Source organism: Cydia fagiglandana, chromosome 18 (genome assembly GCF_963556715.1).
Source record: "Cydia fagiglandana chromosome 18, ilCydFagi1.1, whole genome shotgun sequence".
Lineage (NCBI taxonomy): Eukaryota > Metazoa > Arthropoda > Insecta > Lepidoptera > Tortricidae > Cydia > Cydia fagiglandana.
Genome location: NC_085949.1, coordinates 15,959,902 through 15,976,480, shown reverse-complemented (window position 1 = coordinate 15,976,480; position 16,579 = coordinate 15,959,902). Strand labels below are relative to the sequence as shown.

The 16,579-nt window shown below is 37.9% G+C and overlaps 1 protein-coding gene across 5 annotated transcripts in view; it reads left to right on the top strand.

The window, feature by feature from the left end:
• Positions 1-16,579, top strand: part of LOC134673397 (sodium/calcium exchanger 3) — a 217,329-nt gene that overhangs the window by 111,606 nt on the left and 89,144 nt on the right. For 2 of the 5 annotated variants that reach the window (XM_063531372.1, XM_063531371.1), the window contains exons 2-3: positions 12,015-12,106; positions 15,430-15,489. In XM_063531372.1, the coding sequence (XP_063387442.1) occupies positions 12,015-12,106; positions 15,430-15,489 (152 nt within the window). The remainder of the gene's footprint in view (positions 1-12,014; positions 12,107-15,429; positions 15,490-16,579) is intronic. The other 3 variants (XM_063531375.1, XM_063531373.1, XM_063531374.1) reach the window with 2 other exon arrangements.

Below are 16,579 nucleotides of genomic sequence, written 5' to 3'. Positions count from 1 at the left end.
GAAATCGCTCGTTTATTTGTGCTAATATCACTTTACATTACATAACGTAACACCTCGTAACATTTTATTAAATAAAAGTAATATTTATCGTTACAATTTTTGTGCACTAATATTGTCATATTTAATTAATGTCAGTCCCTAGCCACTACTAAAATTTAAAAATACGCGGCACTCAAGCCAAAACCGTTCCGTACCACCACGCCATTCAAAAGTATCAACGTGAAGTTAGCCGCGTACATGACACGTAGCGCGTCGGCCATCTTGTTGTCAGTGCGATCGGCGTCATTGGAGCGTAAACACGTGCTGTTCCAGTCGCTTTTTCAGTCCCTAGGTAAGTTATTAAATCTGAAGTAATGAGTTATTATTCCCGTTATCTATTGCATGTTACTTGTATTGTGTGCATTGTTGTGTGAGTGCTCCTTTGGTTTGGTTGAAAATGATTAATCACAAGTTATGTGCGATTTTGCTTGTATTAGTCAGTCCCTAGACCGTCAGTCCCTGGTCATGTAACTGGCTAGGGACTGACGTTATGACTAGGGACTGACGATTGTAACATTTCTGTGATAATTCACACAATTTATTAGGCATAAAAATTAAATCACGTTTATATTAGGCAGACTTAATAAAAATTTAGTCAAAAAATCTAACACTTTCTAGAATATGGCGTCAAGAAAGAAAAATCCTATATCTAAAGAAGACAAAGTGAAAAAGAAGTCTGAACACGCAAAAAAAAGGCTAGAAAAAGTAAAAAATGACCCAGATTTATTAGCGGCATACAAAGAAAAAGAGCGATTAAAGTATCTAAAAAAAAAAGAAAATGGCCAAAGAAAATGTGTAAAGGATATGACTCCACGTGAACATAGAAAAGCACGAAAAAACTGGCTGATTCACACATCAAATTATAGAGCAAAACAAAAAGTTCACAAGAATACTTCACAATACATGGATCACAATACGCCACCATCATCTGAAGGAGAAAATGAGCCAGGTATTCAAGAAGAATTAGGACTTCTAAATCAACAACCCGATAATTTTCAAAACGCGATTAAGTCTAATAAAGCCGAAGCTCAAAGAAGAAGCATTAATCAACGAAAGATGAGAAATAGGATAGCGAAGAAGCAGAACTCCTTAATCGCTAACTTAAGAAAAAGACTTGCCAACCAACGACAAAAAATGCACAGGCTAAAAAACTCGCTGAAGAAAGTAAACAAAGTGTTATCACCAAGAAGTAAAATTGAACAACTAGCAAACGATCCTAGTAAGAAGGCAGAATTGGTGAAAAAAGCTTTGTTTGGTGAGGTTATTGAAACTGAAATACTAAATAAACAAGTTGAGGCCAGAACATTTAAGGAAAAGGCTAATTTGAAGAATATTTGGTCAGGGCAAGTGTCAAAAAAATATAAAATATGGAGATTTGGAAACAAAGCTGTGACATACAAAAAAATGGGATTCAATCGTACAAAATCCGTTGCTAAAAAGAACCACAATAGAGTGGTAGAGATTATTCACAGATTCTACGAAGAGGACATCAATAGCTGGTGTGCAGCAGGTAAAAAGGAATGTATCACTCGCAAAAATGTCAAAAAGCAAAAGCGGTACTTGCATGATTCCTTAAAGAGGTTGCACCAAAAGTTTCTCAAGACAAACGCTATGGTGATTGGGTATTCTTTATTCTGCCAACTGCGCCCGTTTTGGGTTGTCGTGCCGAAGCTTAAGGACTGTGACACTTGTGTTTGTGTTACACACGCGAATATTGACTTGAAATTGGAGGCTTTAAAAACCAACAACATTTTGAGCTTTTCAACCTATCAATGTGCACTAGAAGCAACTTGCTGTGATCGTTACTCCGAGGACTGTTTGACAAGAATGTGCGATGGCTGCTCAAGGAAGATTTTACCATATGCCGAATTCGATAACAGTAACGAAATTGAGGTCAAGCAATGGAAGCACGTTAAGGAGTTGATTACGGATATAAAAACTAAAAAAGAACGATATGTCACCAAATACAAAAAAGAAGCACATAGCATAAAACCTCTTGATTTAATCATGCAATTAGAAGATCAGGACCTTCCAAAATTATTTCAACATGAAAGGAACATTACCCATCAATACACTACTATGAAATCTATTAAAGATTCAGTAACAGAAAAAGACGCCGTTATTCACATGGACTTCTCTGAAAATTATACAACAAAATGCAACCAAGAAATTCAAGCGTACCACTTTGGTGGTTCTCGTACACAAATATCGCTACATACAGTAGTTGTTTATACTAAAGATAAAACAACTTCTTACTGTACTGTGTCTTTAAATTTAGCACATAGTGCAGGAGCTATCTGGGCACATTTGCAACCTGTGTTTCGAGAGCTGCCGCCGACAACGGAAAACCTACATTTTTTGAGTGACGGCCCAGTTAGTCAATACCGCAACAAAAGTATGTTCTACATTTTAGGGTGTAGACTTCGGGATTTCTACCCCTCTGTTCGGAGGTTTTCGTGGAATTATCAAGAAGCAGGACATGGTAAAGGAGCTCCGGATGGAGTTGGAGGAACATGTAAAAGTAGGGCAGACCAAGCGATTGCTGAACGTGGAGACATAACAACTTTATCCGACTTTGTCTCCGTGCTTCGTGAAAAGTGCCCAGGGGTAAAGGTTTTTGTTATTGAAGATGCAGACATAGAAAGAGTAAATAACGTTATTAGGGAAAACGAACACAACCAAAAAGTTTTTAAAGGAACACTTCAGGTGCATCAAGTAAGTGTTACCTTACGTTCCAAATAAAATTATGATGAAATCTCTAAGTTGTTTCTGCAATGATGATGGTTGTGCTCATTTTAAATTAGGAAGTTTAGAATACGCAAGGAATATTAGTCGACTTCGTGTTTCGGAAATATTTACAGATTCTGAAGATGACGAGCCAGAAGCCAGCACCAGTGGGCCACATAATCGTAAATTAAGCTATAGCAATGGAGATTGCGTTTTAGTGAAGTTAAATATGAGAAAAAGAGAATACCGATACGCTGCGGTATGCTTAAAATATGATGATGAAGATGGAGAGCTGACAGTGACTTTTCTAAAAGTTTGTAATGAAGAAGGCACTGAATTTGAACTGAAACAAAATGATGTGGCTGATGTGCCTTATGAAGATGTAGTGGGAAAATTGCCAGTTCCGATCAGAACTCTGAAACGAAAAACAGTATTGTATAAATTTGAAAACCCTATTAATGTGTATGAGAAATAGACTTTACCTTAGTCACTATTTTGATTGCTAAGAGAGTAATTATAAAGTACAAACTCAAAAATCCTGTTTATCTTTATGAGAAGAGCTTAAGAATGTTATGTTTCTGTTTTTTTTTTAAAGAAATGTCTTTAATTTAATTTTAGAAGATGCTTTATGTTGTAATTTGTAATAATAAGAATTAGAAGATAACGTTAAGTTTCATCCATTTCAACAAACATCTAAGAAATGTTGTTTAATGTTAATTGTCCAATTAAGACGGTGCTTAATGTGTCAGATAACTTTACCTCACCTAAACGTGATCTCAATAGATATAAGTAATTATTAATATACGTTTGTCTGATTTTTAACTGCTTTACTTACAGTATAGTAGTACCCTTTCCTTTTTTTAAAGTAAATAGTGTTTCAAAGCAGCAAACATGTGTTTTTATAAAAAAAGCGTCAGTCCCTATCCTAGACCGTCAGTCCCTAGATCGCAGTTTTTAGAAAATCCTTAATTTCTCCTTAAATCCTTATTAAATCGACTGGCCCCTTTGAATATATATTATGGGTGGTTACACTTGGCCAATAGATGATAATGTTTTTTGTAGGCATTTAAAAAACAGCTCTTGCAAAAATTGTCCAATAGTTACCCAACTTTCATGGAACCACCCTAAGCTAATGTGAGTGTGAATAATTCATTAGGCGTATTTTATGAGATACGTATCGAATTTTTTGGCAGGTTAAGGGGTTCAGTTTATTAATGGATTAAGGGTACGTGAGTTTACTTACCAAGCTGATTTATTTACAAGAGGATTACCTCCAGAACGGCAACGTTTGCGAAAATAAGAAATTTCCTGTATATTGTGTTACAGTATCGATAAAACAAAAGATTAGAGACATAATAGTACTGCTCTTTATTCTGTAGGTATGTCTGTAAGTGAGTAAGGCCTTCAGCGCACGAGGCTTATACAGGGTGTTTGGTACATCGTTTGCCAAATTAAAACGGCAGATAGGTTGAGTCATTTGCTATCTTCTCAGGTCTAGAATTTTTTAATTTGGTGTAAAAAAATGTTTTCTCTTCTATGACAGATTTTCGTAAATTTCAAATTTTTACTAGCGTAGTAGTAAAAAAAACCATGGCCAATTTTGTTTTTCGAAGCATGAGAAGATAGCAAATGACTCAAGCTATCTGCCGCTTATCAGTACGGTAGTAGGTAAATTCTAAATTCATTTGCAAACTCTACCTACGGGTTACCTGAATCATACAGTAACAGATCAAAGGGTAAAATATGTCACAAAGTTATAAGAATACATTGCCCTCCCATTTTTCCCTAATAGCCCATAACTGAAAGGTAACATTAGGACTTCGATAGTAGCGATTAGGGAGACAATGTCGCTGAAGTGACAGGCGACAGCGGTGAGCGATGGGGGCAAGAGCGTCGCTCAACAAGAGCGTCGCCAGCTAAGGGCCCCCCCACATATGGCGTCTTTTGAGCGTCGGCGTCTGTCGGCATCTGGTCAGCGCTATGCAAAATGACGTCGCTGCGCAGTTGCGTCGACGCTGCGTCGACGTTGCGTCGAGCAGTGGCCATAGAATTGTAGACGCCGACGCTCGAAAAACGCCGACGCTGGAAAGACGCCAGATGTGGGGGGGCCCTAATGGGCTGGGAGGGAAAGCGGCATACATTTAGTTACAAGTAAAAACAACCTTCTTAACCATAGTCGACCATAAATAGAAGAACGTTATGGGCCCGATTAGGATTTTGAAATATATCTATTAGATATCTTTTAGACATCACCAAGATTCGATAACGATATGTTTAAGATCTAACCTGTCAAATTTGACATTTGTGCGATTCTGGAGATACTCTTGGACGATTTCCACAGGATATGACATTGGTTGCCCGGATTGCGCTGCAAAAGAGAAGTAGTTGATATCTAAACTATAACGTATCTAGAATGGGTCTAGTACGTCTCGTCTCTTGTGAATATCTTGAAGTTCGAATACGGCAGTATGTCTTTACAGGTTCATGAATTGTCAGTCAACATCGTGTAACATATTATTTGATATTTACCAGTCAGTCGGTAAAGGAAACAGCGTGAGGAAACCGGACTAATACCAATAAGACCTAGAGTCCCCTCTGGGTCGGATGATGAGATGGCATTCGCTTTCGTAAACAAGGCACTAGTGCCTTAGCAATTCTTAGGATTAGCTGCCAAGCGGGCCACAGGCTCCCATGAGCTGTGGCAAAAAGGTCCCGGCTTGGCAACACGAGAAACTGTTATTTGATAGTCCTTTCGAATCTGAAACTCTTTGCGACATCATGCGAGTACAAAAATGTTCAAGGAAAGGTCTCGTTGGCTTTGTGGAAGATATAGGAAAAATTCCAAATAACTTGGCTTATAGGTACAATACTATTCAATCCTGTTCTAATCAATTTCGAAGACGCCAGATAATATTGAGTAAAGGTGACATTCGGATTGAGACTGTAGCAGCGTTGCTGCTGGCATCGCTGAGGCGGGCGATGTCACAGTCAATTTCGCCATCCAAATGTTTAAGACACGTTACATTTTTGAGCGAGTCTAAGTCTAGGATTTACATAAAACTGACACACAATACACACCTATACACACTTATTACCAGTGATCGGGGATTTGGTAAATAATGTTTTTTCAATTCAATTACGAAATTCAATTTCAATTACAAATAGGTAATTGTATTTCAATAATATTAAGATAGACTTTTTGTGAAAAATTCAATCCATATTGCGGGCTTACTCCCGTATCCATACAAAAAGTTCTACTAGATACCGCGGCGTTGCAACCAAATCCCCGATCACTGCTTATTACGCAGACTTCCACACTTGCGCCGCACCGGAACCGATCAGTCGCCATACGTTACCGTTATTGAAGGGCGATAGTCGCACAATGGCTACAAATGTGTCGTAAGTGCTTCACGCTAAGTATGTCGTAAAGGACCATTGTCACTAAATAATATTCAGGAACTTGGAAGAGACGTGAGGAGATTTCTTATGGAGTTATATGAAAAAGTTACTAGTTCTGTAGGTTCAAGTCTAAAGTCAGGTTTTAAATATCGACTTTGTTTTAAATGTTTAATAAAAGCCTGTCTGTAAAATAAGTAGTGTTTATTCATTTGAAGGAAAAAAAGCGCTGGTGGCCTAGCGGTAAGACCGTGCGTCTTTCAATCCGATTCAAACTCCGCATCGAATCATTTGATATTACCAGTCGCTTTTCGGTGAAGGAAAACATCGTGAGGAAACCGGACTAATCCCAATAAGGTCTAGTTTATCCTCTGGGTTTGAAGGTCAGATGGCAGTCGCTTTCGTAAACAACTATTGCCTAATCTCGGGATTACTTGTCAAGCGGACCCAAGGCTCCCATGAGCCATGGCAGAATGCCGGGATAGCGCGAGGAAGAAGAAGTAACTTGAAGGCATTATGAATGAATGAATGAATGAATAATATTTATTTCAGGACAAGTCCCATATAATGAGACGAATAGATGACGCTAAGGAAAGTAACTGGAATTAGTTATTAAAGCTAAATTCTTTTTCACCATACCAGCTCGGAAAGGCTTACTTTGCACTTCAAAAACTGATAGCAAAGTTGCATTTTATTCTCATGTGAGGCAAAATAATCAAATGCAAATTTTGAGTTGTTTTCTTATGTTTGCTGGTAGAATTAACTTTTAAATTATGAATTTGGATGACGAATATTTAATAACATTCATTTGGATTTGATTTGGTTTGATATTGTTTGTAATTTATATTTAATATTTGCTTCGGGTTGGTGTGGTGAAAAATTTTGTGTTTCACTCGGGGGCAAATTTTGTTTAACCCTCGCAACGCACAAGATTCCATTTTTCGAAACACTCGCTACGCTCGCGGTTCAATTTTGGAATCTTTCGCTCACTCGGGTATCAATATTAGCACGAGCGGTTAAACAACAACTTTGCCCTCTCGTAATACAAATAACTATTATCTACACACATAATATATCATAAATCCTGATACGTCCAAAAACCGCAAATAACCACCAGCACAAAGATAAATTATTCATTTACCAAATTTCTTATCTGCGAAACTACACTCATATTTAAATGCCTTTCGTTATGTAGCATTCATATAAACTACTATTATCGCATCGCCACCTCAATCTTCCTAAATAGTCTTCCGCTCCGTTCATATATCTACTATACGCCCAAATCTATCTCATAAACATGTCCTAGCCCAAAATCTGGCAGATAGCCAGGCCTATACACGCAGTCGTAAAGATATAATATGTAACGTTATCTATGAAAAGGGACCTTATTGTCGATGGCGCTTACGCCATTGTTAACGATGCTCCGATATAAATTCAATGCTGCGCGACGCTGTGCGGCGTAAGCGCCATCGACAATAAGGTCCCTTTTCATAGATAATGCCCCATATAAGTAAGTATAGAGTGCTCACTCCATACATCAGTTTTCTTACCAAAACGCTTATTATTTTCTTAGTCGATATCTAGCGTAAAGTAGGGGATTTATCAGTATACTTGACAATTGATGTCACGACGAACAAAAAGTCTAATGCTCAACCAATTTCAGCTAATATTATAACCGGATTAACCGGAACTCTATTTTCAACTCTTTCTGCTTGTAACATTAGTTGTAAATTGTTGAGCAATACACTTTTCGTCAGTCGCGATACTCGTGACATCTAGTGTCAAGTAGAGGTACTGATAAATCCGCTACTTGACGCTAGATATGTCGACTACGAAAATAATAAGCGTTTCGGCAAGAAAACTGATGCATGGAGTGAGCACTCTATGGTTACTGTAGTTTATTTCTCTATGATGTAGTTTAGCTAACCCAGCTTAAGTTCTCCAGACTCGAAAAGGACTTAATAACCAAGAAACTCCTGACATTTTTGCTTGTACGAAACTGGGGCACATAAATGAAACTGTATTATGCGGGTAGGTTAAGCAAATTGTAACTTTATTTCCATACCCCTAAAGCTTCTATTAAGTGTACGTACGTACATAAATAACCATTTTGGAATACTTATGCGGACAAATCAGGGAAAATTGAACCTTCTGGTTTTGTATTAAGACTGTATCAGTTGTAATTATCTATACTAGTTTGGTTTATACAGAGTATTTTCGGTCTATTATGTAGACGTACAAGGATTTTATCAGCGCTAGTAATCTAAATGTTGGCTAGTCAGTGTAATTTTAACCTTTTTGCGCTGATATAAGGATTGGAGGAATGTAAACCAATTCCTTTCTGACATTATTATGGTAATTGTGTTCTAAAAAGAAATTGGTCCAAAACTTAATTAGTAACATATTTATTAGTTACATTTGTGATGACAAGTTTAATAGGGCGGTAAACGGAAGAAATTTTTCATTAGGTAGTAAAGAAATAGTCTCTCCAAGGCTCGGAACCGGTTTTTCTTTTCTTACAAAAAATACCCGTATTATTACGTTCTTTGGTTTATTATTTCATTTTAACAAGACAATCTATAATGCGAAGTTGTTACCTAAAAACATGATTCAGTCCTATGTAAACAGCATAAAATAATTAAAAATATTGGGCTATTTTGGGTTTTTGATAAAAACCGGTTCCGAGCCCTGAGTCTGTCAAACAACTTTGACAGTAGAAAAAGACCCGAAAGTCAAATTTTCTATGGGACGATAAGCTTTCGCGCCTACCTTTTTTTTTACCGACCGAAATGGCGTGACAGACTACATATATAAGTATACAGGGTGTGTCTGACCATGGGGCTTTAAATCCATGACTCGATTCTACTCGCTAAACTGAGCTACTTTTATTATGGCACCAACCCCGAAATCCCGAAATTTTCTTTTACTTTTTCATACATTTTGGCTGATCAGATGTCGACGTTTTCTATGGAAAATAGAAAACGTCGTAAAAAAATTCCTCGATTTTAGGGTTGGTCCCATAGTATAGTAAAAGTAGTTCAGTTTAGCGAGTAAAATCAAGCCCTGGATTTAAAGCCCCATGGTCAGACACACCCTGTATACTTATATATGTAGTGTGTCACGCCATTTCGGCCGGTAGAAAAAACGCGGCAACATTAAAAAGGTAGGCGCGAAAGCTTATCGTCCCATAGAAAATTTCACTTTCGCGTCTTTTTCTACTGTCTAAGTTGTTTGACAGACTCAGGGCTCGGAACCGGTTTTTATCAAAAAAAATTAAATTATTTTATGCTTTTTACGTAGGACTAAATCATGCATTTAGGTAACAACTTCGCATTATAGATTGTCTTATTAAAAATGAAATAATAAATCAAAGAATACCGGTATTTTTTGATGGCAACAATATGTTATCAACCAACTACGAATTTGTTATAATAATGTAAAGATTTTTACCCAGTCATTCGGTTCGTGCCAGCGATACGATCAAAGGAAACAAAATCACTAGTCTTGCATGAATGATTCGCCAAGATTGACCATCAGGGTGACGTAAGACGACGCCCTCGCAGTAAAGTACGTAGCAGTAGGTCCATTGTCCACTCACATGCTTTATGCAACTGTAGTTGCAAGCTGTCACCCTTATTTTCACATAATAATAGAGGTCACTAAAAAATACCAATCATGTGAATGGTTATACATAAAGTTAGACCAAGAAAAGTCTGCAGCGGTTTTGATAGCCCACGCAGTGTGTGTTATCTATGCGTCATAATTTCATAGACGTTAGACCTTTAAAATAACACCTGCACAGCGTGGGCTATTAAAATCGCTGCAGACTTTTTTTTGTCGAACTCTAGTTGACCCGACTGCAAAAAGATGGAACTTTTTCAAAATATACTAAATTAGTTTAAAAATGTAAACCCTTGATTTAGTTACTTAATAACTTATTTAATTAAGGTCATGGTCATTGGTTATTAACCTACTGGCATTTCGTGTTTTGTCCTATTTGAAGGACATTTATATTCCATAATTCTTGTTTCAAAACATACGACTCAATTTGAGCGACAACACTATTACAGCCCACAACACAGGCCTTATTAAACTTAACGTGGGGCTTAGTCGATTTGTGTAATGTGTTTATTATAATTTAGTTATTCAAGGGCATTGGTCAAGTTAACCTACTGGCAGTTCGAGTTTTGTCCTACTTGAAGGACGGCTATAGTTAGCCCGTACGGTGGCGATAGGATCGATAGCGCCTTACCGATGCAGCGGTCACCGCTGGATACAATCAAAAATATAACTACGTGAAAATGTACAGGTTTTGGTGTTTTAACACACTGCCCGATTATAACTTTAAAATACGTCAATTAATAGATCTAGAAACGATATGGATTGGATGTGTCAGTGTCAAAAGTGATTTGTGTTTGAAGAAACGTCATATTTGACACAGCCATATCGTTTCTAATTTTTTTTTAATTTTTTTTAAGGTCGCTGGCAGTGAATGTGTTATAAAAAGTCTGACATTAAAGTGATGTTAGAATTAAAAGGCTATATAATATCATACTTGTGAGTGAAGTTAAATAAATTTACGCAACATTATCTAAGAATTTAACATTTTGGTTTAAGGAATTCATCTGAGACTTTTGATTGTGAATACAATTCTGCCCCGCCCTGCCACTAGGGAATGTAAACCGGTTTTTAATTCGGTTGGTCACTAACCGGTTTTTCCATAAGTACAGTTAAAAACCGGTTTACATTAAAGCTTTATATTACAGTAAAGGCTTTGTCTATAATCGGATGCGATTTGCGTTACATTTTACATCGTACATGTTTAATTGCGAATTTATTTACAATACAAAATATATTGTGTAATATGAAACCATAAAATGGTCACCCTAAGCTAATATTTTGTAAGACGCTACATAAACGCCCACAGTATCTCCCTCTAATAGGCCTAATACCCTTACAAAGTTATTACTAACCATCGTCTCTCTGAGACCCTATTGCGAAGCAAGTTCGACGTGTTGCTTCTCTTTCGCACTTGTAAATTTGTACGTAAGTGTGACAGAGAGGCATCACGTCGAACGTGGTTCGAGATAGGCCCTCTGGGTCGTTTTTCCCAACGTAAATCGCTTTAAGTTCTCCTCATAAGGGTCACACACGTGACGTTGTAGGTCATGATTCTGAAATGTGTACTTGACGGATCGAAATGATAGCCAAAACGAATTTGCATGTGCTAGCTCGCTCTACAGCTTATCCAGGTTACCAGCGTTTCATATCTCTTTGACAATTCCATGCATATGCCTGTATGGGGAGGGGGAGGGTCTAAAAACTTTTTTGAGTAATGTAATTATGTGTGTGACTATGTAGACTCAACTTCGCATCGTCTAACAATATTGATTCTCATCCACGAATTTTCCTAACTGCAGTAATGTACTTAGGTCTACTACGAGACTAGCCACTTAGAAAAAATAAGTCGTCTCATATATCTGAGAAACTTTCAGTATGACTCACGTACTAATATTGTATGAAATAGGCATTAAATTTTCGTTTCTGAATGCGCTCCGTGTATAAGGCTAATATTTTCTCACCTAACCGAGTTACCGTTATCGAGTTCTCGTGGGATATGTTTCGTAAACTGTTGTGTAGGTTTTTTCTCTGTGCCTTTTATGTTATATTATGGACTCAGTGAGCGTTTTCTGCAGTTATTTTGCTGTGTTTACGTTTAGAACAGTAATACAATAAGTAGGGTCCCCAAAATGATGGGGTGAAGGTACCCCAGCAATTTAGAGCCCATACGAGTACCTAGTTTAAATAAGTACCTACATCATTCTTATGTTGGTTATTTTTACTTGTTCCAGAAAGTTCATCCCACTACACATCATCGAAGAGGACAGTTACGAGAAAGATGTTCTCTTTTACGTCAACTTGGGCAACCCGGAGTTGGTCGGTGGTATGTAATATGACACTAACATAATATAACTTTAGGTAAAGATTAATAAAATTAGATCATCATAGTGACCTCACTATTTATTACCGTGATGTTCGTTACCTATTAAAAAAACATAGACATCCATTAGTACCGTGTTCCGTTTTAGGATAATTCTAAAAAAATATGTCTACGGTCTTATTGCCGCGACCAAGGTTCGGAACCGGTTTTTTTAAATCCCAACATAGCCCAATATTTTTAATTATTTTATGGTCTTTACGTTGAACTGAATCATGTATTTCGGTTAAAAACTTTGTATTATTAGATTGTCCCATTAAAATGAAATAATAAACCAAAGAATGAAAAAGAACGTAATAATACCGGTATTTCTTGTATGAAGTGAAAACCGGTTTAGAGCTTTGGTCGCGTCGCATACAAAATGTATGCAGTCGTGGCAATTAGGGGCAGCCGCAGACATATTCTCAGAATCTTTATTTTATTTTGTACGGAACTAAAGTAGCGTGATGCTTTATCAGCTTTACGAATAAATAATACATAATGGATACTCACTAAAATGGAGTTTTGTTAAAATTCTAAAAGGAAGACATTTTTTTTTAATTGGCAGATATATTTTTTTTAATGCTGTCAACAAGAATGGATTGCAAAATTAGGTAAATTGGTAACAAATTGAACGCCGGAAAATGGAAGAAAGTGATCTAAACTTATGACTGAAAATTTCATTTAGTTCCCCGAAATCCCCGCCCAAGAAAGAAAAGACATCTTGTTTGCGACGAAAAAATCCCTATTTTGAATATACTTAGAGAAAAAGAAAGAGTCATGGAATGTATCGGGCCCTTCTCTTCTCTTTCCGAATAGACTCGTAACTTACTTATGATTATTTTCATGATTAAAAACGAATATCAGATATTCTCAACAGGAAACTAAAACGATATCACAGTCATAAGTTTCGAACGCCGCAGTTCCATTTTCAAACTCCGCAAACGGCCCAATACTGACAACCTAACGATAACAGCGCTCGCAAGTTAACCAACACACTCGTGCCAACTCACGAACTTACAACATACAAACTTACCTCCTTATTCATAAACGTTTACTAAAGTTGACAAGCCGATAATAATCGTTTGTCCCTTTCCATCATACCAATACGTCGGAAAGGGACAAACGATTATTATCGGCTTGTCAACTTTAGTAAACGTTTATGAATAAGGGGGTTAGACTGTTGTTGGCCCGTGGGACTTAACCGTATAACTTACGGTCGCATCTTGCTTTTCCGTTTTAAAATACAGGGTGGTTTAGGAGACGTGAGCAGTAAATCTTAATGGATCGTTTGCCATCGTATTTAAGTAGTACAACCAAACCTTAACCGTTTTTTAACTTTTGCTTAAGTAACTTCTCTACAACCACGGTCATCCTACAACTACTTTAGGGACAAATTAAATTATTTTTTATCAAATATTTTAACTTGTGTTTACCCCACAACACCCAATTAATATTAAAGATAAAACCTCTTTTAAGGCTTGGCCACATACAGAGCGCGACGCAGCGCCGCGTCCGCGCCGCGTCCACGCCGCGCGACCGCGGCACATGCTAACAGGTTACCGACGTCAAACAGACTGCGTCCCGCCGGTATCACGCCCCGCTTCTGTCGCGCCCCGCGCCGCGCGGCCCCTAGCGTCCTCGCGGCGCGTGCGCAGCGCTGCGACGAGCGAACGCGGCGGCCCGCCGCGTCGCGCAAGGTCACATCAGTAGGATCGGACGTTAGGCAGCGAGCGGTGCGCCGCGTTCCCGCGCGGCCGCGCCGCGTTCACGCGCGCCTTGAGGGCGTGTTGAGAGCGTGAGGCCGGCGCGATCGGCGCGCTCCCTGTTTGACCAGGCTTCGCGTCGGCATCACGCGGCGCGGACGCGGCGCTGCGTCGCGCTCTGTGTGTGGCCAAGCCTTTACTGTTATGACAGCATTTTAATTATGAAGAAAATAAACTCTGATGAAATTCAACTTGACGCTTGTCATGGATAAAGCAAAGACGACGTTAGCGGAAGTGTCCTTAAGCAGGACTTAAATATATTTTTTTTTAATTTCCTTGATAAAAAAAAGCCTTAACGCATTCACTTCCAACGTTTTCGTAGCCGTAGCGCTACACACGTGGCCGATTGCAGCATTTTCCCGCTTTGCAGAGGAAAGCGACTACGAATAGAGCATCTGCCGGCACTCAATGTGTTAATGTCACTAATTAATACTGGTACGAAAAAGTAGGTTATCATTTTTCTAATTGTCTAGGTAGGCTTGACACAGCTCACGTCTCCTGAATCACCCTGTATGCTTTAATGAGCGGAATCAAGGTTGATTTTCCGTTAACATTACGAAATGTAGGAACGTTTTACGAAGTTTTCTGATTTTGTTTATTAATGCATTTTACTAGTTAATGAGTTAATTTTAAGCATGGCAGAGGTCCAGTTAGTTCGTGGAGTCGGCAAGTGCATTAACTATGTTTTTGTGTTGCTCGGTGAAAATAGTTTTATATCCTGAGTCAGATTAAGCTAATCCTCCATTGATTTGGTAAGAGACAAAGTGCGAAGTGCCATAAATTTCTAAGTTTAGGGTCGGCAGTCCATCAGTTGGCCACTGGTACACAAATAGCCTCGCGAATATTTAGCGGACAGTGGCATATTCACACTTTGTAACTGCAGTCTTATGGCTCCTCTACACGATGGGCCAACGCCAGCCACTCCAAGGGACGCAGCCAAGCGGTAGAATGAGATAGCAATATCACTTGCTCCCTCTAACGCATAAATGCGTCCCTTGGAGTGGCCGGCGTTGGCCCATTGTGTAGAGGAGACATTAGCAGAGCTAGCTTAGACTGATTCATGCATATGCATATTATATATAATTAATGTTAGGTAGTCTTATTTGAAATTAAATATTTTAAATGCATTTAAAGAAACCAACAAAGCATTGATGCCTGTCGTTCCGATTGTTCAACAAAGAAAAATCACTAAAAATATACATTTATAAATATTGAATAGGATCAGGCGTTACTTTGCGGAAATCCATATTAATTTAAACCAAAATATTACTTTGCTAATCCGCGTAAAACGCGTTCCGCACGGTCCGCGCGTTTTTACGCGGATTAGCAAAGTAATATTTTGGTTTAAATTATTAATTTATAAGCAAGATCAATGTTACAACTATATTTTATCCAATAATTTTCACCGAGCACAGATTTGACATTAACATGTTTTCATAGTTTTAAAACATAGTCGATGCATTTGACCCGCGTTTAAATTGGCTTTATTCCTAGTTTATGCATGAATTAATTTTGTCCCGGCAGAAGTATTTGAGACATTCCTGCCTGATGCATCGGCTACTGTCTCAGTAGCGTTTGAGCCTGGTAAGTTATGTTGTGGGACGGGTTACGCTTGGTAATAACTATTAGACTAACAAGAAATACTGAAATATTAAATACTAGCGACCCGCCTCTTTGAACGGGTTAACAAATTATACACCTAAACCTTCCTCAAGAATCACTCTATTGATAGGTGAAAACCGCATGAAAATCCGTTCAGTAGTTTCTGAAACTATCGTGAACAAACATAAAGTTGCCGAAAACGAAAAGTTGGGGTAATTAAATTATTACCCATGAGCCATAACATCCGCGTATAGACGCGAAGATAGAATTCAGCTTTTCTTCTTCGCCTGTCGTTAAATCTGTCACCTTTGCACTTACATACTTGTTAGAACGTGACAGGCATGGTGACACGCGATAAAAATTCGACCGTGCTACCGCCGCTGGATCGCCAATGTTACATATTGGGACCTATTGCATAATAAAATACAAGCTAATACTATTTTATTGATTTTACATAAAAAACACAATACACACACAATAGACCCCAGTTACAGATCATTGTTCCAGACATCCTTTGATATCAGAAGTGAATATTTCTTTAATTTGAAATGTCTCATCGTGTGGTATTGATAGTATTATCAAGCGTAACCCAATGAGTTTTAATTTCTTGGCTACTGTTTTTTATAGATATTGTAGTTTGCTTTAAATATGTTTCTTGTTTTTGCGTGTGAATGATTTCACCGATTGGTGTTATATTGACTCTGCACGTGATTTGAACAGTTTCAGTGTTAGCCTATTAATGACTCTATATGTATAAGATTTTATAAACCTTCTAATCTAGCCAGCATAATATATTACCTACCTGGTTCCATAACTAGAACAGTATAATTTTTAATTACTTAGCCGGCCGCTATAATTATATATTTTTAAAATTCTAACCGATAAATAATAGTAGTTCATGTAGTACCCATACTACAAGCATTGCTTAGTTTGGGGCTAGGTCGATCTGTGTATGATTGTCCCCAAAATATTTATTTATTTATAGGTACATAAATAATTGACCAAGGGGTAAAGGCACTCATTAGTATGGCGCTCGAATGCAGAATTCCTGTGTTTATATACAGATAAGAAA